This window comes from Monopterus albus, unplaced genomic scaffold, assembly GCF_001952655.1.
Source record: "Monopterus albus unplaced genomic scaffold, M_albus_1.0 scaffold147.1, whole genome shotgun sequence".
NCBI lineage: Eukaryota > Metazoa > Chordata > Actinopteri > Synbranchiformes > Synbranchidae > Monopterus > Monopterus albus.
The window spans coordinates 1,532,756-1,558,376 of record NW_018128027.1 but is presented as its reverse complement, the minus strand read 5'-3'; the positions used below and the strand labels follow the sequence as shown (position 1 = coordinate 1,558,376).

The window sequence follows — 25,621 nt, the reverse complement described above, 5'->3', positions numbered from 1 at the left end:
TCATTGACTGTAGCCTCACAAATGAATCAAGTATTTATGATTGATTGAATGGCATAAGCTAAACATGTGATGCCGCAGCAGTGCCTTATCTTTTGAAGAGAAGCAATATCATCCTTCATCTGGGGAGAAATTACTGTGAAATTTGCTTTGTCACTGTTCATATCCCCAGCCCACCAGCTTCATTCATGAGAGGAAAAGGGAAATTGGCTCGTCTTTTTTAATCCACATCTCCTCTGCTGTCAACACACAGGCAACATAGACAGGTTCTTATTTTGGTCCGTTGAACCTCAATTACTATTCAGTCATGGGCTACAAACCCTGACAGCCTGGGGGCCCCTGGGTGCCCCTGACCCATATTTCCAGCAATACACACTAAGATCAATCGTTGGTGTGACCCTGGGCACAAATGGCATTAATTGGGCTTTGTGGCAATGTACCCAGTAGTCTATTTAATCTAAATCCTCCAGCAGCAGCCTGAACATCCGCCACTCTTTATCACCACATCCTTTCATTAGTTTTATGTCCCCATCCAAAGGGTCGGACATTGGTCATCGCCCTAATTACCAAAATGCATTTTCCTCATGGCTAATGGCTTTAATTGTACAGAGCTGGAGCTGTGTAATATGTAATTTTGTTAAGACGTGATAAGGGGAGGGGGTATTTTATTACGCTCCAAGGTTTCAGTGAAAAGCTGACGGTCAGAAGGCAGAGCAGATGTGGTGGAGGTGGAGAGATGCTGGATGTTCAGTTCCTGGATTTTTTCTCTTTTGTGCCAGCAGGTCAGAACACAGTGCAGAGTTTTCACTCAGTAGGTTAAACTGGGAAAAAAAAAAATCAACATTTTTCTCCTTTTGCTGTGTGTTATAATCAAGAGTAGGCGCCATTTGACATTTTTGTGTCCTGGGTTTGTTTTGGATGCAAAATTTTTCAATATCCAGGCTACATTTCATTCCATTAAAGATACACAATACTTACTAAAGGCTGCTAGTTACACACATATTCTTCACTTTTGATTTATTTAACATGCAACCAACACCGAAAAAGCAGACTATAAGAGTCGATCATCTTACCTGACAAACATAATAATCCCAACTTTGGCTATATCGTCCTGAATAACTTTCCATGACTCCTTAATCATTTGAATCTGATTCTCACTGAGATGCGCAGGAGGGGAATCTTCTGTATTCATCTCAAACTCCGTTTTTGCTGCCAGGCCAGATATTGCGCAGCCCATTCTTAAGAAAAAAATTTGGACGATTACGCTACTTTTGCCCCAATCCGGAAAAACGAGGGCGAACCGATTTTGTGCCAGAGAAAATATGATGTTGCGGGAATCTGGTTTAAATGCGCGGACTCCAACTGCGTCTTGAACCACACTCCTCCTCTGGTGGGTAGTGCGGATTACTACCAAGTCAAAAAACAGACAGCTGCTGCAAGTTCTGGTCAATGGTTCAAATTTTAACCCCCTCTTTGATGAACACGGTTCATATAAAGCACTAAGCTGTGTCAAGCTTTTATGTTGAAGGACGTCCCAATTGACTTCCGGTGTCGCTCTTTTTATTGGTTACTTGACGCAGCTCCGGTTAGAGGGCAGGCAGTGTGCAGTTCTTTTAAATGAAAGATCGCAACCACACATTAATAAAGACACACGCGCCCAAATGATAAACCTGCCATTAGCTGCAACCCGTTTAAAGTTCACGGTTTAAGTCCCACGAACCGGGGTGCTGTTGACACTAACTGTACTTCCTCCTTGTTTAGGGTCCAATGCAAGTCGATGCATAATCGTTTGTTTGTTCTAACAAAAGCATTGTGCCATTTTGAACAAGTAAATTCAGTAGATTCAGTTTTATAGAAATGTGAATGTAGCAAGTTGAGGAAGAAGCTGTAGATCAAACGGATATGACAGGGTAAAGATGATAACTGTGGTCAGTCGTTTCTGTTTTTATTGAAAATAATGGGGAAACTTCAAGTATGGAACAATATATTCTCTGGTACTAAAATGTAAAAAGTGTTGCTGCTGGTAAGTATTTACTGTACAGGAGGCCAATCTCTCCCAAATGTCCAGTTTCATAAATAACAGTCAAGAAAATATACATGTTGAGAAAATTAAAGCTCCAGTGATATGTGAAAGTAAACACTGCTGTAACCACATGCATTAGATATCAACAAATATTAAAAGCGAACTGTGTAGTGGGAGACTGTCCTAACAGCAGAGCTCACTTGTCAGTGAGTCGAAAGTATTCATGTGTGTTAGTGTCTCTTTTGCTTTCCATGAAACCCCAGCTGACTGTTTACATGGTGAAATGTTAAAGGTTTATAGTGATTATAGCAGGAATCAATAACAGTAGGTGGGACCCAAATAGATGCATATAACAATGAGGGGGGCTAATTGTCAGTTTAAACTTTATATTGTACAGTGCAGACAAATACCCAATGTACAAATACTGTAATAGTTTTTAAAATGCCCCCCCGTTGCCCACTTGTATCCCCTTTTGTGTATCACTGGTCCCAGCATCACCGCCCAGTGTCCCTTATACTGAAAACACTATGCAGATAATAATGTATTCTTTGGGGGGAGAAAGTGTAAAAAGGGATGCTGAGAAGCAACAGACAGAAGTGACTTCCCAATCATAAAAATGTACACAGTTCACATGTTCATGAGTTTGTGCTTAAGCTCTGAAACCTCTCCCGTAAACTTTTCACTAGATTACTTTCTGACATCTTCACTGAACTCAGCATGGTGCACTTTGCTGCACAGTCTGGGCCCTCCTGGAGGAGGCTGTCCCAGTCTCGAAGTTTGCCAGCCGTGCAGCAGGTCCTCACTGGTTCTTTAAGGTTCTGTACTTCATGGTGAGGGAAAGACCCCAGCATGTGGTCCAAGGAACTCCAGCTGCACAGCAGGGGCTGAAGCTGGGGCAGTGACTGTGGTTGGGGCCAGTCCTCTACTGTCTGACACCTTTCCTGGTGCACTGTATCAGACTGAGTCCTGGGACAGTCAGACAGAGCTTTGCGAGGTTCAGAGGAGCTGCTGAACTTGTGTGAGCAGCCCTTACACATGTTTGTAGAGCATTCCAACATCCCGCTGGGGGCTGTGCAGCTACAGGTTAATTTTGAGGAGTGGGAGGGCTCTGTGTATTTAGAGCACAACTCCTGCACATCAGGCCAGTGGAAGGTCTCTGACTGTGGGCTTTGAGGGCAGGTCACTGTGCTCCAGGAGCTGGCTTCAGAGCCAGGGGACTGGACTGGACTTGGAGAAGACACTTCATGGATGCCCGCCTGACTGCAGGTGTTCAAGGGCAATCTCAGGTTTGGTTTACCTATACACACACACACACACACACACACACACACACACACAGCTTTTCAGGTCTCTCTACTTGAGTTCAAGTGACAGAAAACAACATGGCAATCATCTGCATCTTATTTACCCTTTTTCCTCAGGTGCATCTTCTCTTCATGGACAGCTGGCAAGTTCTTAAAGCCCTGTTGATTTGCTGTTTCTCGGTTCCTGTGCCAAACTATAGGTTTGTTATTTTTGATGCGCTGGCTATACTGACGAGCCAGTTGGAACACCTTGCTTTTCATCTTCCCCATGTCTTGTAGGATCTGGTCCTCATCCATGCTTGTTTGAAAGGTAATGATGTTAGGTAGCTGGCTGTGGGTGACATGGCTCTTCTCATGTGAATAATGATTCTTACTTGGCTTTGAGTCCTGGCCAGATTTCTCCACTAACGGAGAGGTTGTGGTGGGTGATGAGATAGAGGAGCTCTCAGAGGAAGTGCTTATTTCAGACTCTTCTAAAATCTGAGGTGGTTCTTTACTGGCATCAACATCTGAGGTGTCTAAGATTATATCCTGTGTCACTTCAGATCTTGAGTCATTCACTTTTTCCTCTGCAGTTTGCTGAACCTCCAGGCTTTCCTTCTCCACTTCCATGTCTTGCCAAACCCTGAGCATGTCTGATGATGGTCTGAACTCTTCTTCTTTGGAGGATCCCTCCATGAGGCTCTGAGACCTCACCTTGGCTTCCACTGGTCTCTGCGGTTCCGCTTTCTGGGGAGTTTCAGTATTTTGAGCCTTTTCCAAGCCAGGAAGGTCAAACACAGACCAGGAAGTGGGCCGGCTCCGGGAGAGGTCTTTCCTGGTAACAGGGGCGGCCTGCTCCTGAGGAATACTGTTTAGTTGTTGGCTCAGGTGCCTGACTAGACCTGCTGGAATATAGGAGAGACTTTCCCTGCGCTTGATGTTGAAGTTAGCATCTTGGTGCTCAGCATGCTCGTAGTATCTTCTGATCTTGTGGATGAGAAGGCGATCTTGTTTAGAAAGAGTGGACCTGCGTTCCCCTTCAGTGTGGTTATCCAAAGCAGGCTCAAGTGCAGATGTTGAACAATTAGCCTCGGAGTGTGGTTCTGGAAAATAACTGGCCAACATTTGTCTCCGTTTCTCCAAGTCCACGCAGGCTGAGAGGCTTCTGAAGGCATTATCATCTTTTGAAGGTGAAGGGCAGGGGAGGGAACCCATGTCCTCTAAAACCAGACTGCTCCGTCTGGACAGGCCGCTGACAAAGCGCTCAGCGATCACATTTGCCTGGTCTAACACAGAGGAAGGTAGGATGTTTTTCCTGTCCAATACATACTCTTCCTCCTCTGAGATTTCCCCATTCGTCAATACACTCATCTCCTCCACCTGGAGACCAGAGGAGTCACTCTCTCCTTCTTCTTCAGTTTCTCTGGAGGTATCCTGAAGTTCTGGGGTCTGAGTTTCTCGTTGCGCAGGGGAGACAGGAGACTTGGGGCATTGAGAGTAATGCACCTCCAGCTGATCACTCTTCTTTGCTTGAAAGATGCAGTCTAGAGGGCGCAGCTCTTCCACAGTGACCTGAAACATGATAGGAGAAATTGCAAAGTGAGATGTAATGAATAAAAGAGACATTATGATGGCAAGCATTCTCAGTTCCCCATTATCTAATGGTCCATTTCAAAGTTAACTAGGAAGAGTAAATCCAAAGCATCCAAAATGTATGCTGCATTTTATCTTATGAGGCCTACTTATCACAGTGACCCATTTCTATGTATGATATCCAAGTGTAGTAAAAATAATGGAGATCACATTTGCAGCTGGGTTGCTAATACCTCCCTATTGCACCATCCAGCAGTGAACATCTCTGCAGCTCTAACAGTGTTCATAGTGCTGACGTTACCCTGGTCTGCCATTATTAATCTAAATCAGTTTCCAGGTGTTGCCTGCTGTTTTGGAATGCCTGCAATTGCAAAAAGTGCAGTCTGGAGCTGTGGAGTGGAGATAAGGTTAGGATGAATAACCACCTAGATGCGGGAGCTGTTTCAAAGAGTTTGATAATCGACTAAGAACTGCATCTGGCCTCCAAATCAAATGCTGTCTTTCTCACTGGGAGTGCCAACCACAGGGCAGCAGTATGTGTATTGGGGTGGCATTTGAATTTAAAGAATACAGATATACAGCAGGAACTAACAGAGCTCCAGGCGTGACTCAAATATACGTCAGAGAAATTATCTACCTGTGGTAAAGGTCATCTATTAGGTAGAAAACCTACTTAAAACTCTAATGTAGAACTGCATCAGCTTGCTCTCATTCACAAAGAGATAACAAGAACAAATACAATGAAAGAGTGGCATTCGTAATAGACAGTGGCTAGATAAACTTGGCTAAATAAGGTCATGAGGACAGATGGGCATTCTTTGACAGCAAATACACATCACGTGGCCCCAGAGATGCATGGAAATGAGGCTGAACAGCACTGGTTCACAAAAGGGTTCTCTACCTATGCTCAGAAATATTGTCAGTCATGTATGATTTGTGCAACTAACAATCCAGGTAAAACAACACCACTCACACAACAAGCAGCACAACCTACAGTATTGCTCACAATAATAGCAGTACAATGTGACTAACCAGAATAATCCAGGTTTTTAGTATATTTTTTATTGCTACATGGCAAACAAGTTACCAGTAGGTGCAGTAGATTCTCAGAAAGCAAACAAGACCCAGCATTCATGATATGCACGCTCTTAAGGCTGTGCAATTGGGCAATTAGTTGAAAGGGGTGTGTTAAAAAAATAGCAGTGTGGCATTCAATCAGTGAGGTCATCAATTTTGTGAAATAACAGGTGTGAATCAGGTGGCCCCTATTTAAGGATGAAGCCAGCACTTGTTGAACATGCATTTGAAAGCCTGAGGAAAATGGGTCGTTCAAGACATTGTTCAGAAGAACAGCGTACTTTGATTAAAAAGTTGATTGGAGAGGGGAAAACCTATAAAGAGGTGCAAAAAATTATAGGCTGTTCAGCTAAAATGATCTCCAATGCCTTAAAATGGAGAGCAAAACCAGAGAGACGTGGAAGAAAACGGAAGACAACCATCAAAATGGATCGAAGAATAACCAGAATGGCAAAGGCCCAGCCAATGATCAGCTCCAGGATGATCAAAGACAGTCTGGAGTTACCTGTAAGTACTGTGACAGTTAGAAGACGTCTGTGTGAAGCTAATCTATTTTCAAGAATCCCCCGCAAAGTCCCTCTGTTAAAAAAAAGGCACGTGCAGAAGAGGTTACAATTTGCCAAAGAACACATCAACTGGCCTAAAGAGAAATGGAGGAACATTTTGTGGACTGATGAGAGTAAAATTGTTCTTTTTGGGTCCAAGGGCCACAGACAGTTTGTGAGACGACCCCCAAACTCTGAATTCAAGCCACAGTACACAGTGAAGACAGTGAAGCATGGTGGTGCAAGCATCATGATATGGGCATGTTTCTCCTACTATGGTGTTGGGCCTATTTATCGCATACCAGGGATCATGGATCAGTTTGCATATGTCAAAATACTTGAAGAGGTCATGTTGCCTTATGCTGAAGAGGACATGCCCTTGAAATGGTTGTTTCAACAAGACAATGACCCCAAACACACTAGTAAACGAGCAAAGTCTTGGTTCCAAACCAACAAAATTAATGTTATGGAGTGGCCAGCCCAATCCCCGGACCTTAATCCAATCGAGAACTTGTGGGGTGATATCAAAAATGCTGTTTCTGAAGCAAAACCAAGAAATGTAAATGAATTGTGGAATGTTGTTAAAGAATCATGGAGTGGAATAACAGCTGAAAGGTGCCACAAGTTGGTTGACTCCATGCCACACAGATGTGAAGCAGTTATAAAAAACTGTGGTCATACAACTAAATATTAGTTTAGTGATTCACAGGATTGCTAAATCCTAGAAACAAAAACGTTTGTACAACATAGTTTTGTGTTTGTACAGTCAACGGCAGACACTGCTATTTTTTTGAACACACCCCTTTCAACTAATTGCCCAATTTCACAGCCTTAAGAGCGTGCATATCATGAATGCTGGGTCTTGTTTGCTTTCTGAGAATCTACTGCACCTACTGGTAACTTGTTTGCCATGTAGCAATAAAAAATATACTAAAAACCTGGATTATTCTGGTTAGTCACATTGTACTGCTATTATTTTGAACAATACTGTATGTACAAACATTATACAAGGCTCTGGTATGTACCTGTCTGGTCAGAGTCTCTTTCACACATTTTATCTCCTGCTTAAGAGTTTCTGCCTCCTCTTTCGGTGCAATTTTCAGTGCGGCTGTATCTCCGTTCTGATCATCCTGAAAGACCAAAGCACAGCATTAAAGTGAGAGTTCTTACTCTAAATCCTCAAAGATCACACTGTAAAGTGTAGAAAAACAGTTACATAGACAACATTGCCTAGACAGTTAATGTGCATTCAGGTCCCCTCTGAAACACCAACTGCAATGGTTACAATGAAAATCTTTTAATTGAATTTTTTTTGTAGTATTCAGAAAAGGTACAGGTATAACAATTAACCTAATTATGAAAACACAGAGGGGAAAGCAAAAGCTCTATTATAATGATTATTTAATTAGATTGCTACATTAACCTTTGAAGTCAAGTAACATTTAACAGGCCACATTAAGTCACTGGTTCCAATGCAGGCACAGTTTCAACAGCATAGGCTTCAACATCAATCATGTCCAAAAACACACAATTAGGAAACAGCACACTATAACTGCAACTACACATGAGGAAAATAGAATCACGGGAGAACAGTGCATGCACAGGAGCATGACCTTGACCTCTACAGCTAAACAATGCAGGACAAAGACATGCACTGAGTTTCATCCATACATTTTTAGATTTCACAGTTAGTGGATTGGGAGAAGTTCCGTCCATGCACTTCAGTTGCTTAAATTCGACCAGAGGCACTCCGTGTGCACAGTACAACTGATAGGTTTCTCTTTATGAAGGGGAAAATAAGTGAGAGAATACAAGAGCCAGTGTGGGAGAAAGAGCAGCAGAGAGAATTGGTGAGCTGATGTAATGGAGCGGGAAACAGGAAACCTGTGGGTGGCAGAAACCCTCACCGTTGTGAAGTGAGTAGAAAGCAAAGCCATGGCTCTATAGTGCCAGCAGGAGATGGCTGCCAGCACAGAGCTGGCAAAGTCGGCTACCTGGTCGTCTCCCATCAGTATATCTTCCTTGTAACTGCGCCCCTCCTCCTTCTCTGCCTTCTCCATCTCCAGCCCCCCATCACAGGGTGAAGGGCCCCGGTTCGGATCACAGTCAGTAAGACTTAGCTTCTCCAGAGATTCCCTTCTGGGAATTAGATCCTCCGCACATGGCCTCTCAGCCTGGGGCTCGCCTAGAGAGGAGGCCAGCGTACTGACACTAGTGGCTGGCTGAAGGGAGCACCTGTCCCCCAGCAGTGCACCCTCACTGTCTGCATGCTGTACCATGAAGTCATAGACATATGATATGTTACTCTAAGGTCAGTGATAGAGCCATATTTGTGATCGCAAGGCTGTAAATGGGATGGAATCAGCAGAAAGTTGCTTTAGTTCTGGGTGAGAGATGATTTTTTTTCTGTCACATTTTGTTCAGTGAAGATTAGATCTGTACCATCTCATTTTTTGTTAGACTTCTTTTCAATTACAAAAGAAAATTTCAACTATTGATCCAAAACTGGGTAAACCATATCTCACCATGGCACACTGACTCAAATAAACCACTTTGAATGAAAGAGAACAGAGTGAAAAGCATATCAAGGTTTAACAAAAGCCTACATTTAGCTTTGAGATGCTTACCTTCAAAACAGCTGCATGGAGTACAGTGATGAAGAGGAGGAGAGAAAAACAATTGAGTGTCAATAGCAGTGAAAAAAAAGCATGCCCAAGTCAAACAGTATATAAAAAACAAGCTGAATATGACATGCATCTTGTACAATTATGGTTAGAAAACAGTCTGTGCCTCCCCAAGCAGGGACTGAGTGAGGCAGTAGTTAGTCTGGCCCAGACTTAAGGGAGACCTTGTGATTAGATAAATACCAATTAGAAACATCTTCCTCTGAGAGACTAACTGGACATGATGCAATTAGCAAAGGATGTGATGACCTATTCCTTGACATGAAAATGCCTTCTTCATTACATTGGTTTGAAAAATTAATCTGGACTGGGAGCAAAGGAGAACTGGGGACAAGAATACAGAGGTTCTCGCCTGCATAATAGCCAATTGGAATAGATAAGAGCTGGAAGACACACAGATCTGAGGGCAAGGCTGAATTTGACTACTGAAAATAGCTTGTGTAGGACAAAGCCTTTGACCAGTGTGGCATATAATTAACTTCATTATGGGTGAGGCCAGTGGAGTAGGAGTAAGTGTGTGTGTGTCTTTTGATCTGTTTTCCAGTTGTCTTTCTGAGAGAACAAAGCAGAAGTGCATTGGACACACAAAATAACCTCGGGTGAGCTTGGTGGGCCACTGGATACAACAGAGAATGTGGCTCAGACTGAAACACTGGTAATGAATCTGCCTTTTGTCTGCCAATCCTAAAGAGATTTAAACAAAAACCCCACCATGTACGAACCGTTTGTGTTCCGTGTCATTTGTTTTGCAGGCTCTAAAACAGGGAGAAATTAAAAATGGGACAACTCACTAGACGTTTAAGGGACAATTAATGATTAACAAAATATTTTTATGTAACACCATATGGCTATAACAAACGGATACAAGGAGCAAGGATTGTGTGTGTCTTCACAGGTACACAATGTGGTGGGGGGTCTTTTACCTGATCTCCTTCTCCCACTTCGGCTCCCAAGATGGAAGTTGTCAACCTGGCAGGACTCTGCTTTCTGCAGCCTCTCAGGACTATAGTGGTACTTCCCTGAATGTAGGCAGCGGAAAGACAAATCATCACACTGTGAGCTGCAATTACAGGAACAATTTTCCCCACATAGATGGATGGATTATGGGCTATTCTATCTTGGTCAATTAAAGAACATTCCATATTTCCCACTGCAAATGAATCACCCTTCTCTTTTGTAAGCATCATGTTAAACTGGTCCTGACATAACAAAAAGGGCTATTTATAACACTTACTGTTTGAATTGTGTAGGATGGCTACTTTTGCCTTAAAAAAAAAAAAAAAAAAGCCGTCTCAATAAAAGCCAATTCTTTAACAATCCTTTGGTAATTCAGAAGAAAGAATTGCTGTATGGAGGACAATTGTGTTTACCTTCTGTGGAACGATTGTGTTGTGGTTCTCAAGAATGAGCCTCTTAATGTGACAGGCCCAGAGACATTTCTCTTCTACTGACTTAGCCTGGAACATGAAGCACTTGTCATTTAGAGAGTCAGTCACATTAATAAAGATAAACCAGATACGTGCATAGAGAACAGAGACCAGAGTAAACCACTGGCTCTAAAGTGTTTGAGAAAAAGGGTAGCGCAGAAAGAACAAGAATAAAATTCCAGCATTTTCCTTAAATATTATTATTATTATTATTATGAAACATAAAGAACAAAGTAAACTTTGTGTTTGAATCTTAGAGCTGATTGAAATGCAGTACGGTTACTGGTGTTCCTATTTACCTGCACTGTATGGGGTTGCTTGGGGTGCTTGAAATGGATGACACTGAAGAGCAGAGGATCCTTGGCATTGTCAAGTAGCATTAAGGTGGAGCACTGCAACCACAATGAATGCAAAGATAAAACAATTCATTCTAAATATGACTTTTTGATATAAATCTTGTGTTAAGCAGAAAATGTCATTCATCTTTCTCTTCTACAATATCGTTTTATTCTCCTACATTTTTTAAACTATTAAATGACTGATCAAAAAATAGGTCAAAATCTATACCGAGATGTGATTTTTGTAGACATAGTGTTCCCCTCGTTTCTTGGTAATTAGAAGCATCTTCTCAAAGAGAACGAGTGTACGGGTGTTGCCCTCTGGACATGAAAGGTACCCTCCAGCACTAGCTCTCCATAGGTGGTCAGGTCAGGTCCCTTCCAGTTGATCAGGAGAGACTGTATCTCCTGCAGATACACATGAAAGCACATACTGTACCACTGCACACGGTCTCAGCCAGTATGAAAGAACATGAATGCTTGTCAAAGTCACTCATGTCTTTACACCTGCCTGTTTTTATGCATTCAACATGTTGACTACAAGAAATGTCTGGGTCACAAAAATGTGCCGTTGTTACCAGATAATCAGTGTTCTTAAAATTATGAATGGTCATAATGTTTTGGCTCATCACATGGGAAGGACATTAATATGCCTTTTCAAAAGGATCTGACCTGCACTCTGACAGCATGTTCGTGTTTCCTCTTCATATCATTGATGTACCAGGCCACTCCAGTCATTGTGTCTATGGCATCCTGAACAACCTCACAGCCTTCGTCATCTGGGTCAAAGTGCTTTGCAATTTCCTTTAAAGGAGATGAGGGACAGTTACAACTTCTCACAAGGCTTTAGCCTTTAGTTTTCTGTTGCTTTAACTTGGTAAAATACTAAATTAAACTAAACTGTTCACCAATCATAGGCATCGTGGTAAGTGTGAAACAAGCAGTAAGAAGAAGCATTGAGTTGAATCAGTATGAGCACTGAGGACATTTTGTACCTGAAGTAGCAGGTGATATTTCAGGATCCTCTGAACTGGCTTGAGCAGGTAGGAGCCTAAAGGAAGGGAGCACTTAAGAGCAGCTTGACGATCCCTGAAGAACTTGGCTAAAGTTTCATTCCTCATACAGTCGGTTAGTGCTGCCACTGAGCTAGAGGGCAGCAGAAAGTGACATGTACCAGCTCATTCAAGCAACTCATATAAAACTGCAAAATGTTACTTATAAAGAATATTTCTTAGCTACTTACTTGGGATAGTTGGTGCAATACTGGGTGTAGATTACAAAGTATTCGCTCTGGGGAAACACAAGACAAATGAACATATCAATAGTGTTTATTTCTTTAAGAGGCTAACATCATTCTAAAATCAATATGAGGAAGATGCTGCCACTCACCTTATCTACAAAGCAGCGAGCAACGGCCACTGGGTCATTCTCACACATGTCCAAAGCCTGCAGGAGTTCACTGAGATGAAGAACGCAACAAGAGAGTTGTTTTAATGGACTTACAAACCTAATATCTACACTCACCGGCCACTTTATTAGGTACAGTTTAGAGTTGTTTATGGCAGCCTGTTTTAATTTTAATTTTAGTCTAGTCTTTGGGTGAAGCTGTCATTTTAGTTTTAGTCACATTCATACTCTTTTTAGTCTAGTATAGTTTTAGTCGACGAAAACTGATGACATTTAGTCTAGTTTTAGTCAGTGAAAATTGTATTTTAGTCTCTTTAGCAATGCAATTCTATTTAACCTAGTCAATATAGTATAAGTACCTAGTAGTATAGATGAAACCAAAAGTTTCTTTGAGCCAAACCCATTTCAAACAAGGTTATCTTATTATATTATTGTTACCTTATAGACTCAAGAATACATCCAATACACATTTTGTGTGATTTTGTGACCACATTTCTCCACATCTTTTCCCACAACACATTGTTTTCTTTTCCACTTCTATGTAATTAAAGTTTTTCCAAATGTCGTTTCTTCTTTTTCTCCCAATAACGAACCCCGGCTGGCCGGCCATCGGTCCCTTTCTCTGTGTCAGACTTAACTTGGTTTGTTGACGTCTTCTAAATAATACCGCGAGTGGGGCTTAAGAAAGTGACGTCACCTGCGTCTGCGCAGTGCGGCTTGATGCGGCCCCTGAAGCGAAACACAGGAAACAGAAATACTGCAAAATAATAATAATAACGCGACTGAACGAGATGAAATAACGTTATAACATTTCGTTTCGTTTTGGTCAACGAAAATAAAGAGATATTTTGACATAGTTTTTATTTTGTGAACTACATTTAGTCTCGTTTTTTTTCGTCAACAATATTGCATTATACATTTAATTATAGTCATCGTCAGACGACCAGCATTTTCGTTGCGTCTCGTCTCGTTTTCATCAGGCGATAAAGGTTCGTTGATGACGATATTTAGTCATAATTTTCGTTGATGAAAGCAACAGTGGTACAGTTGTACAATTGGATGCAATTGAGTGCAACACTTCCAGCCTTGGCATCTGTTTATGAAGCTCAAAATGTTTGTTTCTGGTAAAATTGTCCTAAGTGTATAAATTCAATGATATGTTTATTATTGAAGTCATAGTTAAAGGTGGTGTTGTAGTGGACTGCATTATATTCATATTTTTGTCCTCCCTAGCTATAGTCGTGAGAGGGTCAGAATATTAGGAACACCTCTGAATATAATGTAGTCCAGTACAACACTACCTTTCGATTTGATTTAATTCTTTCAAGCATGTAAAGATATTCGATATGTCAACACACATAATTTCACACATATCCACAAATGCTAATCCCTTATCAATTTGCTTATACCTAGTACATGCTTGAACGGAGTAGGAAGAAGTCAGACTTATCCAGTCCTACCCCATGACATCATCTTATCATCATTGGTTTGCAAGCGGTATCTCTACATAGATAATACTCTTCTACACCACAGAAGTAATATACTAAAGAATTATTACATAGTGTTAACATTCATTTAACTATGACCTCAGTAATAAACATAATTGAATTTATACACGTCGTCATCGGTGTGTGAATGTTGTGTGTGAATGGGTGAATGGTGTATGATCTTCTGTAAAGCGCTTTGGCCAGTGCAACACACTGTGAGAAAGCGCTATATAAAATACAGTCCATTTACCATTTTATACAAGTGGCTAATGAGTGTATGTCTAGAAAGGAATACAAAAACAGAATTAAACCAAAATGGAAGTACAAAAAGAAGGAACGAATAATGATTAGTGACTGTCATTAATAAATAAATGTGATTACATTTTTTAAATGGTACCAACTTGTGCTTTTACCTAGAGTGAGATTTGAACTGTTAAAACATGAGGCCACCAGAGGGCAGTATACACTGCTAAACAAGGACCTTGTTGCACGTATGTAAGAACCTACATTTGACTGAATTCTCCATGCTCACAGTCCCATAAAAACCAGCTTGGGAAACCAAAATATAAAAGTTGGAAGGTATTTTAGTGTTTTGTGCAGTCTGACATTGACTAAAAGGACAATACTGTGGACAAATAAGTGTACAATTCCACAAAACAAACATCTAAAGTACTCTGCATGTCAGCTGTTCAGTTGATGTATCAAAAATATGAGACTCAAATGCAGTTCATCTCTGTACATTCCATAACTCAGATCAAGCTTGACTGGAACACAGTGTCAATATTTGTTTGAGCCACATGATGTCTTTGTCAACAATATATAAAGCTGAAACACGGTTAATGACTGTGTACACACTGTATATACAGTACATTTGAATGCTAAACAAATGACAGGACCAGGTTTGTTATCCATATAAAGGTCCCCAAAGAGCCCCTATAAAAACACAACTCTTGCAACACAATCTTGTTTCCCCTGAGCAGCCTCCTGCAAATTCACCCAACTCTGTTGCAATATTAAATAAACATGTAGCACCTGTTCACGGGCTGACATATTTCTCCACTGAGACAATACAGTGATAAAATACAGCATCACGTTCTTCACTGGTAACACAAAGCGCAGCTTCTCAGAGCATTGCAATGAGAAGAAAAAAGGACAAATACTGTATGTGACTCTTTGGGTCCAAAACATGTCTGAATCTGTATAGCATGGTTACAATTTCATTAAAAAGCACCAAGATTTAAATCATCCCCATTTGTGGTTCTGAGCTGTACGACAGCCTTGGCATTACCAGGGAGGCTCCTCACTGTGAGGAGGAAACAGGAACGTGTGTGTTTTGGCAGGCAGCATGGTCAGCAATGAACACTTGCTGACATAAGATGATTAAATGTAAAGCTACCCCAGCATTTCCTAGGCTTTAACATATTTGGAAAAGTGCATTTACAGTAGAATGTACCATTGTTTCATACTGCATGTTCTTTGAGTCACTGAATGAGATCGAAGCAGCAAAGCATCAGGCACATTCTCTATTATCTAACAACAGAGCAACATAACTCATACATATTAAAATGCATGATCATATTCTTCACCCAAAGGAACTATACACATAAATAGCATTATTACATATATCACTGATTCAAACTCCTAAATTATGCTCAGCAGTGGATTTACATTTGGCAGGGCACAGCTTACCTGTTGAATTCATAGATGTCATCTATGTTTCCAAACAGTGCACACACTTGCTCTGGCTGTATGGGAAGGTTGCTCATATCGATGATGTGAGCCAAATAGTCCTGGAATGAAACAGGAAGAGACTGAGTTTTAATTGAAAAGCTTATATCCCTCTATATATTCTCCTTGTCACATGCCATTTGGTTTGTCCATCTGATTTTTGTGTGTGAAGTTTTAGAACTACAACATGTCATTTAAAATGCATCAACAGACAATTTGTGAATCAGGATATCAAAGCTTGTCTCATATTTGAGATGTGATGTTAAAAGGATCCTTTTAAGGATTTATTCCATTGACTAGGTCCAGTATGACTGCCTGGAAGAGGCTCTGATGTACCCTGACTAGAAACAGCAGCACATACTGTTCCATTCCCAGGACTCAACTCCCCCTGGACCTCAGGCATATTCTGCAGCAAATAAAAATATTTGCTACAACAGCCAAATGTGCCAACATCTGGATGATTACCTGCTCTCTTGGTCAATGACACACTCATGTGGCAAACAAACAACTCCAAACAAGTAGAGGAGAAAGCTGAGGAGAGACAAACATGCAGTGACTATATAAAGAGCCTACCAGTAAACTGTTTGTACACACACCCAGCTGCCAGATGATGCAGTGCAAATACAAAGACACACACTTAACAGGCCGGCCGGGCTGCCCAACTTAAGAGCAGAGTCATGAAATACAACCTATCATGGATGGAGAATTCCAGTGCAGTGACTGCAATGTGGACTTATAGTCAGCAGGACATCTCTTAAGTCTCCTATAAAAGAAAGCCTGCCAACAGTGTTGCACCGCACACACGTGACCTTTAGCATAGCATGAGCATTGTTTTGCTTCTGTGGGACTTTAATGGGATCAACTGGCCAAATTAAAGATTCTTATCAAGAATGAAACAAGAAGAGTGACCATCTTATATCTCAATCCCATAAGCACTGTACACGTTCTTGTTTTAAACAGTTCTTCTGAGTGTGATCAGGCCAGGTATTGGGAATGCATTTAGACATGCAAAACCAGCTGAGCCAAACAGCTGCTGTTATCAAAACAAAAGATTTGAGAGTGTCTGGATAAACTAGAACTAAAGGCAGAGTGGACAACAGCTGCTTGTGAGTTCAGTATGAGTATCGAGTCAAAGCTCTGAATTAGTTTGCTGAGGAAACAAGCATGAAGGGAAGGTTTCACACATCTCTGTCAGATTCAAGGTTCTGTGTGAAATTAAAATGAGCTGCATGGAATCAGAGTGCCTAAAGCTATACAGTAATCATAAAAAGATAGAGGATAATTCTGTACTGCACTGTGTTCCCACACTGTAGCCTATGGAAAAACCAATTGCTCTCTTTACATCCGTTATGTATCCAGCTGGCACAGAGATTGAAGTGTTTGTGTTGGCTGGGAGAGCCTGGGAGCTCAGCCCAGCTCAGAGCCTGCTGCAGGGCCTGTGTGACTGGTACCAGACCAGGCAGGACTACTGTGCTCCAGTCAGCTGAACCAGTCCTGGAAGTGTTTGTCCGGAGCAAGTAGTTATTTGAGCTATTAAAAAAAAGACACCACTCCTTCCCACAGCTTCTAGATGCCAGCACGGTTGGAGACAAGGTGAGGATAGATGCTAGCTGGTTTACTTCCAGTCAGTCTCAGAAATGCCTGATGTGTTAAAAACATAACCAGCAGCACAGTGAAGGTTGTTTGACAGTTGAGTGCTCTTGCTTCTATGCAAGATCATGCAGGACCGAGGTCTGGAAGTTGTTTCCAGACTACAGAGGTAGGGGAAATGATAAGAAATGAGTGGCCTGCTGAGTGGTAAAATCATCCTTGTCCCATTTTCCATGCTTCACATCTCTGAGATGAGGTTTCAACTATCTTTGACAAAAATCATAGAGCCCAATCGTCCTTCACTACACTGTAAATATACAGAATGGTTTATAAACTCTACAGCCATCATCTCTCTGAACTATAAATCTATAAACAAAGTACACAAATGCCAGATGTCAGGCAGGTATTTCTGTCAACTAACCAATTTATTTAGAAAGCAGACCAAATCAGAATGGTCCTGACAATACAAAAAAGTTTGACAACTATCAGACTAATTACAGCTACTTGAACACAGCAGACATTATTTGCTCTCAGCTACCATCATGTCCGGTTCCCCTGATTCAGCTCCCAGCAGAAAATTCAGTAAATCACCTCCACAGAGTGCTGCAGACTTTAAGTCAAAGCTGAATATTAATCCAGGTCACACAAGCATTTTAAATACACAGAATACTGATGATTTACTCTCTATAATATCAATGGCCGGCTCACAGTGACTACTTGAAAAACACCAACCGCAACAGAAAATTCATAACCCTGGCATCCACTTACCTCCACAATGCTGTGCAAGTCCTTGACGTACATACGCTCTGTCTCAATGATCTCCATGACAACACGGTCCACATAGGTCAGCTTTGGGTTGGGTGCCATAGTGTCTGTGATGACAGGTGAGGTGGAGATGTGAGGTATTTCACCACTTGCCTTCCTATTGGAAGTGGCTCTGCTGTTGTTGTTCCACTGGTTGTTGATCACCCTGGGCTCCAGCGGTTCCCACCAGCAGCTGCCAGACCCTTGGAGGGTGGGACTCCGTTCCTCTGTCTGCTTTCTGGTGCTTTCAGCTGGGCTCAGCTCCAAGTCTATGTCCTCCTCGCTTGGTATGGGTGGGGTAGTGGAAGAAGGAAGGGCAACAGTGCTTCCAAAAAGGCTACGACTATCGTGGGATGAGCCGGAGGACAAGGTGGACACCAGGCTCACTGGACGCTCACCCTCTCTGTTCAGTGGCTCCATACACAGCTGGCTGTAACACTCTGGGTCCAAGTCAACATGTGCCTGGTCATGTTCACTGGTGGAGAGGCGTGAGGACAACTGAGGAGATTCTGGCACTGGTAAGAGGAACAGAGACACACAGTAAAACAGCCTATTTAAAGGAAGTACAGTCAGGAAACTTAGACATCCAGCTGGCTCCAACATCCTGAAACAATCCAAGCTAGAAAAAAAATGATCATGGCCATACTCAGTCTAAAGAGGTTGAGTGTTTTTATTTTCCAAAAAATATATTTTGGGTCATCTGGAGGAGTGTAACTCATCACTCTCATCATGACACGATACTTAATAAGCCACCATGTGATTTCAATTCGATTCAGGGGCCTGTGATCAATATGATCTGCCTATTTTACACAATTATATTTTTATTAACACAAATGTAACAGAAGTATCATTTTGAAAATTAATTGAGCTCCTCTGTTTGGATCGATGGATCGTTACACCCCTAGTCAATCATATTTACACATTTACATACTTGGCAGCTTTTCCTGGTGGCCCCTGTGCAGCTGCACTTAAGCATTTAAGTTAACTTGATCAGCTGAGATAAAAATCCCACAAGTTAAATCACATCAGTAAACTACTAATTCATCTTTGTTAAATGCTCAACTTACATCCTTTACAGTTAACTTGGGTATAAAACTCCAAAATGTTGATGTTGAGAGTATTGGGGTTCTCCTACAAAGCTGCTCCTACATATGGTTCGTATTTTGTCCTGTTTAGCAGGGTTGTTTTAAATAAAATAAAATAAAAAAAAATTCTAATATTAACATGCAGTACTTTCGATAGAATGCCGGTACTACAGTACACTCACTTTTGAATTGTCTTCTCTCAGCAAGTGGATAAATCATGGCAAGGCTATAACTGCATTATGACAGTGTCTTGGGACAATTTCAAATAAATATTAATCTGTAAATGTTCTAGCTACACTGAAAAGACAACTCTGAGCTCTGTGGTTCTTCTTCCAGGCTGAGGCGCCGAGGAACGGTTCACAGTAAAAGGCCTCTCTCAAATCATTACCGACATGGCCTAATGACAACACTCTGTATGCTATGGAAAACACAATCATTTCCTCCTCTTCTCCTGACTGCTGAAGGCTGGGCCTTGGAAAAACAGAAAAGGGGAAAACTGATGACAAGGGAAAAAAATGCTGAAAGGGACTACGAGCTTTGTTTATGTCTTTATTGAGCTTCACATAAATTTAAGAGAAATGAGTCCATATTCAGTTTCACACCCTTCCTGGTCAGATGGGGAAATTTTCCTCACAAATGTTTCCTAAATGCGTACATGAAGTCATGACGGTGTGAGAATGCGGCACTGAGTGGCCACTGTGCAGAGGTTGGAGGGTTCAGACCCATTTTGCCAAGCTGAAGACATGGCACTTTGTGTAGTTTGACTTTAGACTACTATAAGGAAATTTATGAAGCACAAACATCATTAAGCAAAACAAAGTGAAATGATTCAATGAAGTGATACTACCAAGTGGGGATGGAGAGCATAATTTGGTGCTGATAGTTCACAGATGTGGCTAATGTGATGAGCCTGAAATACTCCAACACCAGCATTGACAAGCTTTAAACTTAAACATGTGCATTGCTGCTCATCAACCCACAGCTGATATCACAAACCTAATGCGGTAGAGAGAAGGTATGTCATCAGTCTGAGGCCGCAACCAAATGGAGTCACTATTAACAAGTGTACTCATGACTCATCTCCCATACACAGTTAAGTACAGAACATAACCATTTAAAACAATGCAATTATTTCACATGTGAGCATGGAAAGAAGTGCCCAATTACTGAGTTATGACATCTTGACAGGCAGCTGGATGATGGGCTTTACATAAAGAATCATACTGCCTTTCAGTTCATTTAGACACACACACACACACACACACACACACACACACACACCTCGTAGCATCCTCAAACTTTCCATGAGTCAGCACTGAGCCCGTAACGGTCTTGTTCACGCTGTACTACTTGCTCCACAGTCCACACTGACCCTTCCCAAAAACACAGTTCCCATGCAAAACCTCACTGGGAGAAATGCACAGGCTGCAAGCAGAAGCTGACCACTAGAGAAAACTCTGTTTATGTTCCGTGACAAATCACGAGGTTGATAGTGTAAAGGAAGTGGGAAGCTGTTACACTCACTGCACCACTACGAATTAAAATGAGGGATCTGCTTCCTTTGTCGCTTCTGGCATTACTTTCAGTTTTGAGCCTCACCTTGCATGGCTTGTGAAACTCCCTTCCTTCTCTTCCTCCCACCCAATATCCCTCTGTTATGTACCACTGCTCTCTATTTACTTATGCACATCCAAAATGCTCAAACAAGACAAGCATGACTCAAATGTACCAAAGAGTGAACTTTATTTGACTGGTGACTCCAGCACCAGCTCAGCTCCTACTACAGCTTTGATTGACCATTTTAGATACATACTTTACTGGCAGGCTTTATCTGTGGCTGATACCACACACCGCATGTTTCAGGGGAAAACAGCCAGTGGACCCATCACTAGCTTTGTTGAAACAGGCTGTGCAGAGGAATGCAAATCACCAACAAGCAGGTCTGAGATAAGTCCTGATCCTGTGTGATGCAGTGCAAAGTGTTTCCATTATGCCTGTCGCTCTGAACAAAGATGACTTGTGATGTGCGAAGCAGTCTGCATCCTCATTAACATCTCGTCTTCCTGAAGCATTTACAGAAAACAACATGCATCTCTGCCACCGTTTGATGCAGTCCTGCCAATATATTAAATCAAATCATCACAGAGACAGAGTAAAAGCATAGTGTCTGGAACTGCTTGGTTCTACAGCATCTTTTCAGCATCTGCAAACATTTAGCATTCATCTTGGAGCGATCTATAGTCAGAGGCAAAGCCAAGCCCACTACTGTTCCAACATGTTGTCAGATGTGGAGGACTGGAGTGTTAGGTGACAAATTTAGGATTTTATACACAAGTTTTCACTTAATGAAACTATCACTGGCCTTTCTTAAAGTCATTTTATGGTTCAACAAGATCTACTGTATGTATACCTACAGTGTGCCTTTCTGGGTGTTGGCTGCATCATTGTGTGTGTGCATTTGTTGAAACCCTTGAGGGAAGAGATGTTGGTGAAATACTGACAAAACAGTACATAGATCACAGGACTGACAGCAGCTAAATAATGTATATAACTAAGGCTACATGATGGAATAATGTCTACATATTCAAATTTAGCAGAATCCTGGTGAAGTAACTGTAAGCATATTTAGGGTATCTTTATTCACAAACTACAGTAATTATTCTTCCCCTTCCATCTAAACAGCTAATTGGACTGACCTGTTAAATCAGTATGTGGTCAGAACTAAATTTCCATTGCAGCCCAGCAATGGATTTTCCAATTCTCTCTCTCCCTCTCTCTCACACACACTCACACCAAATTCACAACTACCTCAACAAAACAACACTCTCCTTTGTTTCAGTAGTGGGTCAATACAGTTAACACAGACATAACCATTAACCAAGTCAAGGCTGGAGAGATGGTTTGGACTATATTGCAGACAACCTCAATAACCCACAGCAACTTTACAAAATCACAGAAACTCTGTGATCCTTAATTCTAAACATTATATCACCTACTCATCTACTTATATCAACTGGGTGTGGGTGTGAACAGATTATTACATAATATTATGGTTGAAGGAAAGGTGGATGGAAGTCCAGAAAATACAAACCTGATTCCTAAAAAGTTGGGACACTGTACAAAATGTGAATAAAAACAGAATGCAATGATGTGGAAGGTTGAAATTCCAGTATTTTATTCAGAATAGAATATAGATAACATATCAAATGTTGAAAGTGAGACATTTTGAAATGTCATGCCAAATATTGGCTCATCTTGGATTTCATGGGAGCTACACATTCCAAAAACATTGGGACAGGTAGCAATAAGAGGCCGGAAAAGTTAAATGTACATATAAGGAACAGCTGGAGGACCAATTTGCATCTTATCAGGTCAATTGGCAACATGACTGGTATAAAAAGAGCCTCTCAGAATGGCAGTGTCTCTCAGAAGTCAAGATGGGCAGAGGATCACCAATTCCCCCAATGCTGCAGCGAAAAATAGTGGAGCAATATCAGAAAGGAGTTTCTCAGAAAAGAATTGCAAAGAGTGTGAAGTTATCATCATCTACAGTGCATAATATCATCCAAAGATTCAGAGAATCTGGAACAATCTCCGTGCGTAAGGGTCAAGGCCGGAAAACCATACTGGATGCCCGTGATCTTCGGGCCCTCAGACGGCACTGCATCACATACAGGAATGCTACTGTAATGGAAATCACAACATGGGCTCAGGAATACTTCCAGAAAACATTGTCGGTGAACACAATCCGCCGTGCCATTCGCCGTTGCCAGCTAAAACTCTATAGGTCGAAAAAGAAGCCATATCTAAACATGATCCAGAAGCGCAGGCGTTTTCTCTGGGCCAAGGCTCATTTAAAATGGACTGTGGCAAAGTGGAAAACTGTTCTGTGGTCAGACGAATTGAGATTTGAAGTTCTTTTTGCATCCAGACGTCGTCTCTTTCAGGGAAGACCTTGCATCTTCCAACAGGACAATGCCAGACCACATACTGCATCAATTACAACATCATGGCTGCGTAGAAGAAGGATCCGGGTACTGAAATGGCCAGCCTGCAGTCCAGATCTGTCACCCATAGAAAACATTTGGCGCATCATAAAGAGGAAGATGCGACAAAGAAGACCTAAGACAGTTGAGCAACTGGAAGCCTGTATTAGACAAGAATGGGACAACATTCCTATTCCTAAACTTGAGCAACTTGTCTCCTCAGTCCCCAGACGTTTGCAGACTGTGATAAAAAGAAGAGAGGATCCAACACAGTGGTGAACATGGCCTTGTCCCAACTTTTTTGAGATGTGTTGCCATGAAATTTAAAATCACCTTATTTTTCCCCTTAAAGTGATGCATTTTCTCAGTTTGAACATTTGATGTGTCATCTATGTTGTATTCTGAATAAAATATTGAAATTTGAAACTTCCACATCATTGCATTCTGTTTTTATTCACATTTTGTAGTGTCCCAACTTTTTTGGAATCGGGTTTGTAACTCACAGACTCTCATTATAATTCTTTGAATTCCAGTTTCCTGGCTGTCAGGCCGAGGATAACATTTACAGATAAAAGGTGTGTTAATGCTACATGCATGACTTTACTTTCTCTGCTGTTGCTTCCCTGACTCCAAATCCCCTGGACAGTGACTCACATCAATGCAGTACCGCTGTAGGTTAATATAACCACTAATCAAGTAACCATGTAAAATGGGAATAAATGTAAAGTGACTGCAAATGCTAAGGAAAAAAAGGGCAAATAAAGTGCTTTGAAACAATGTGATCCCAATCCAAGACGCTTCACTTAATCATAAAACCAGTGAGTATGAGGGGTATGACAGGTGATCTCATTTTGAAACAGACAGGACACTCAGGGGTTCATTACTCATCAGTCTAGAACTATTACTGTATACACCTGTTTCCATTTCAGTCCGAGCCCATCAGACAGTTAACAATGCGGACAGTTCATAAACTCGACCTCCTCTGACATCATGGGCATAAGAATGAGGTTCCTAATAAGGTGATGAAAGAAAGTTCAGTTAACAGAAACTCTGAAATGAACACCACAGCACCTGGTTATTGGCTTCTCTAAAAGGCTACAGTCACATGGTCTGATGTTGTTGGTGTATAGGACTCAAAGTATTCCTTTCCAAAATTCTTGCTTGTGTAAACATTTTTTGCATACTTAGTCAATGACAGACATCTAAGAAACAGTCAGTACTATATTCCTGCAAGAACTAAAGCCCCACAGACATGATATCATGCACTCTTCCAGCTCAATATTACCACTTTTTTCGAGAACACGATAAGCCATGGCATGCAGCTATGATATTGATTGCAAAACCACTGTGATGACATGCACCACATTTTCACATCAGTTCATGCAAACCAGCCTTAATGCATATTTGCCATGCAAATTCTACCCAGGACAACCCAGAAATTTCTTTTCTCCCATATCTAAAACAGCCTGGTCCACGTACCTGGCTTAACCAGCTTTTGTTTAGCACTCTTGACAGAATGGGAACATTAGGTTCTATGCATTCAGAGTATTGCATAACACAATGTCTACTTGGCTTGGTATTAGGGAACACACTGGACACAAACATGGGTAATAATATTAGTCAAAGATTACATAGCATGTTCTAAACCACAAAGTGGAAAATGTTACAAGCATCAAAAACAGGAAATAATAATCCCTGTAAAACTATGTTTAAAATGATTTATAGAGCAAAATATATGGAGTGATTATGGTAGCCTAATTCATTTGTGTTCTATTGTGTCAGTCCTCTCATACCTGAAAGAGGTCAGTGATGACATTCACCCAGCAAAGCAAGAACCCTGAAAGAAAAAGTCAAGAATGGTTTCCAGATCACTTTTATCCTAGCTCCTCTTCAATCCCTCCTTCTTCTACAACTGATGCGTGGAGCCGGTGCTCTCTCTAGTTTAAGAGGAGCCGTTTTCTAGACAGACACACCTGTATGACTATTTCAGCTGAATTTATTAGGACTAATAAAACTTTGCTCTAAATTTGCCTAGAAAAATGAATAATGACCTAGCTTTTGTGTTTATGTTCTTTCTACCCTGCCTGGCTTATGAGCATTTGTTTTCTAAACAAATCAGGTGCAAAGAAACAGGAACAACATAATCTGTGTGCTCAGCATGCAAAAACCTAGCCTAAAGCTAAAGAGGCACTTAGCATCAGTCTCCCAATCCCAATGTCTTACCTAAGGTCTCAGGCCCTGAAAGCTCAAAGACTTTAGTGACATCACCTGTAACTGATAGAGTTTAAGAGTTTGCAGGGGCTGGAAACTGTATCAACAGGAATGGGAAAGCACTTTGCAACTTATCATGGTGATGTGACAGCCTAATGCCAAAACGACACCACGGTTCTAACTATTGTGGGTTGAGAGCTTTTTGTGTGGATGCTGTATAGTATCCACACTATGCTCTCCTGTTCTTTATTTATTGTAAGGATGCTGACAAGCATCCATACAATGTTATCCAATTCTTTATTGTATGGATGCTGATTCAGCATCCATACAATAATAAAGATGCTGAGTCAGCC

General features: G+C 41.3%; 2 protein-coding genes across 3 annotated transcripts in view; both read right to left on the bottom strand.

Moving 5' to 3' along the window:
* Positions 1–1,874, bottom strand: part of xgb (x globin) — a 9,639-nt gene extending 7,765 nt beyond the window's left edge. For both annotated transcript variants that reach the window (XM_020614493.1, XM_020614494.1), the window contains exon 1: positions 1,071–1,874. In XM_020614493.1, coding sequence (XP_020470149.1) covers positions 1,071–1,234 — 164 coding nt within the window. In that variant the 5' untranslated portion in view covers positions 1,235–1,874. The remainder of the gene's footprint in view (positions 1–1,070) is intronic.
* A 51-nt stretch (positions 1,875–1,925) lies between these two features.
* The window catches only part of LOC109968316 (pleckstrin homology domain-containing family G member 3-like), a 36,196-nt gene continuing 12,500 nt past the window's right edge, over positions 1,926–25,621 (bottom strand). Inside the window, 18 exon segments of the mRNA XM_020614492.1 lie at positions 1,926–3,317; positions 3,429–4,878; positions 7,547–7,651; positions 8,516–8,791; positions 9,149–9,159; positions 9,928–9,960; positions 10,129–10,224; positions 10,440–10,470; positions 10,576–10,662; positions 10,932–11,024; positions 11,200–11,288; positions 11,291–11,378; positions 11,643–11,774; positions 11,966–12,116; positions 12,214–12,260; positions 12,360–12,429; positions 15,554–15,654; positions 17,951–18,501. Coding sequence (XP_020470148.1) covers positions 2,656–3,317; positions 3,429–4,878; positions 7,547–7,651; positions 8,516–8,791; positions 9,149–9,159; positions 9,928–9,960; positions 10,129–10,224; positions 10,440–10,470; positions 10,576–10,662; positions 10,932–11,024; positions 11,200–11,288; positions 11,291–11,378; positions 11,643–11,774; positions 11,966–12,116; positions 12,214–12,260; positions 12,360–12,429; positions 15,554–15,654; positions 17,951–18,501 — 4,073 coding nt within the window. The 3' untranslated portion in view covers positions 1,926–2,655.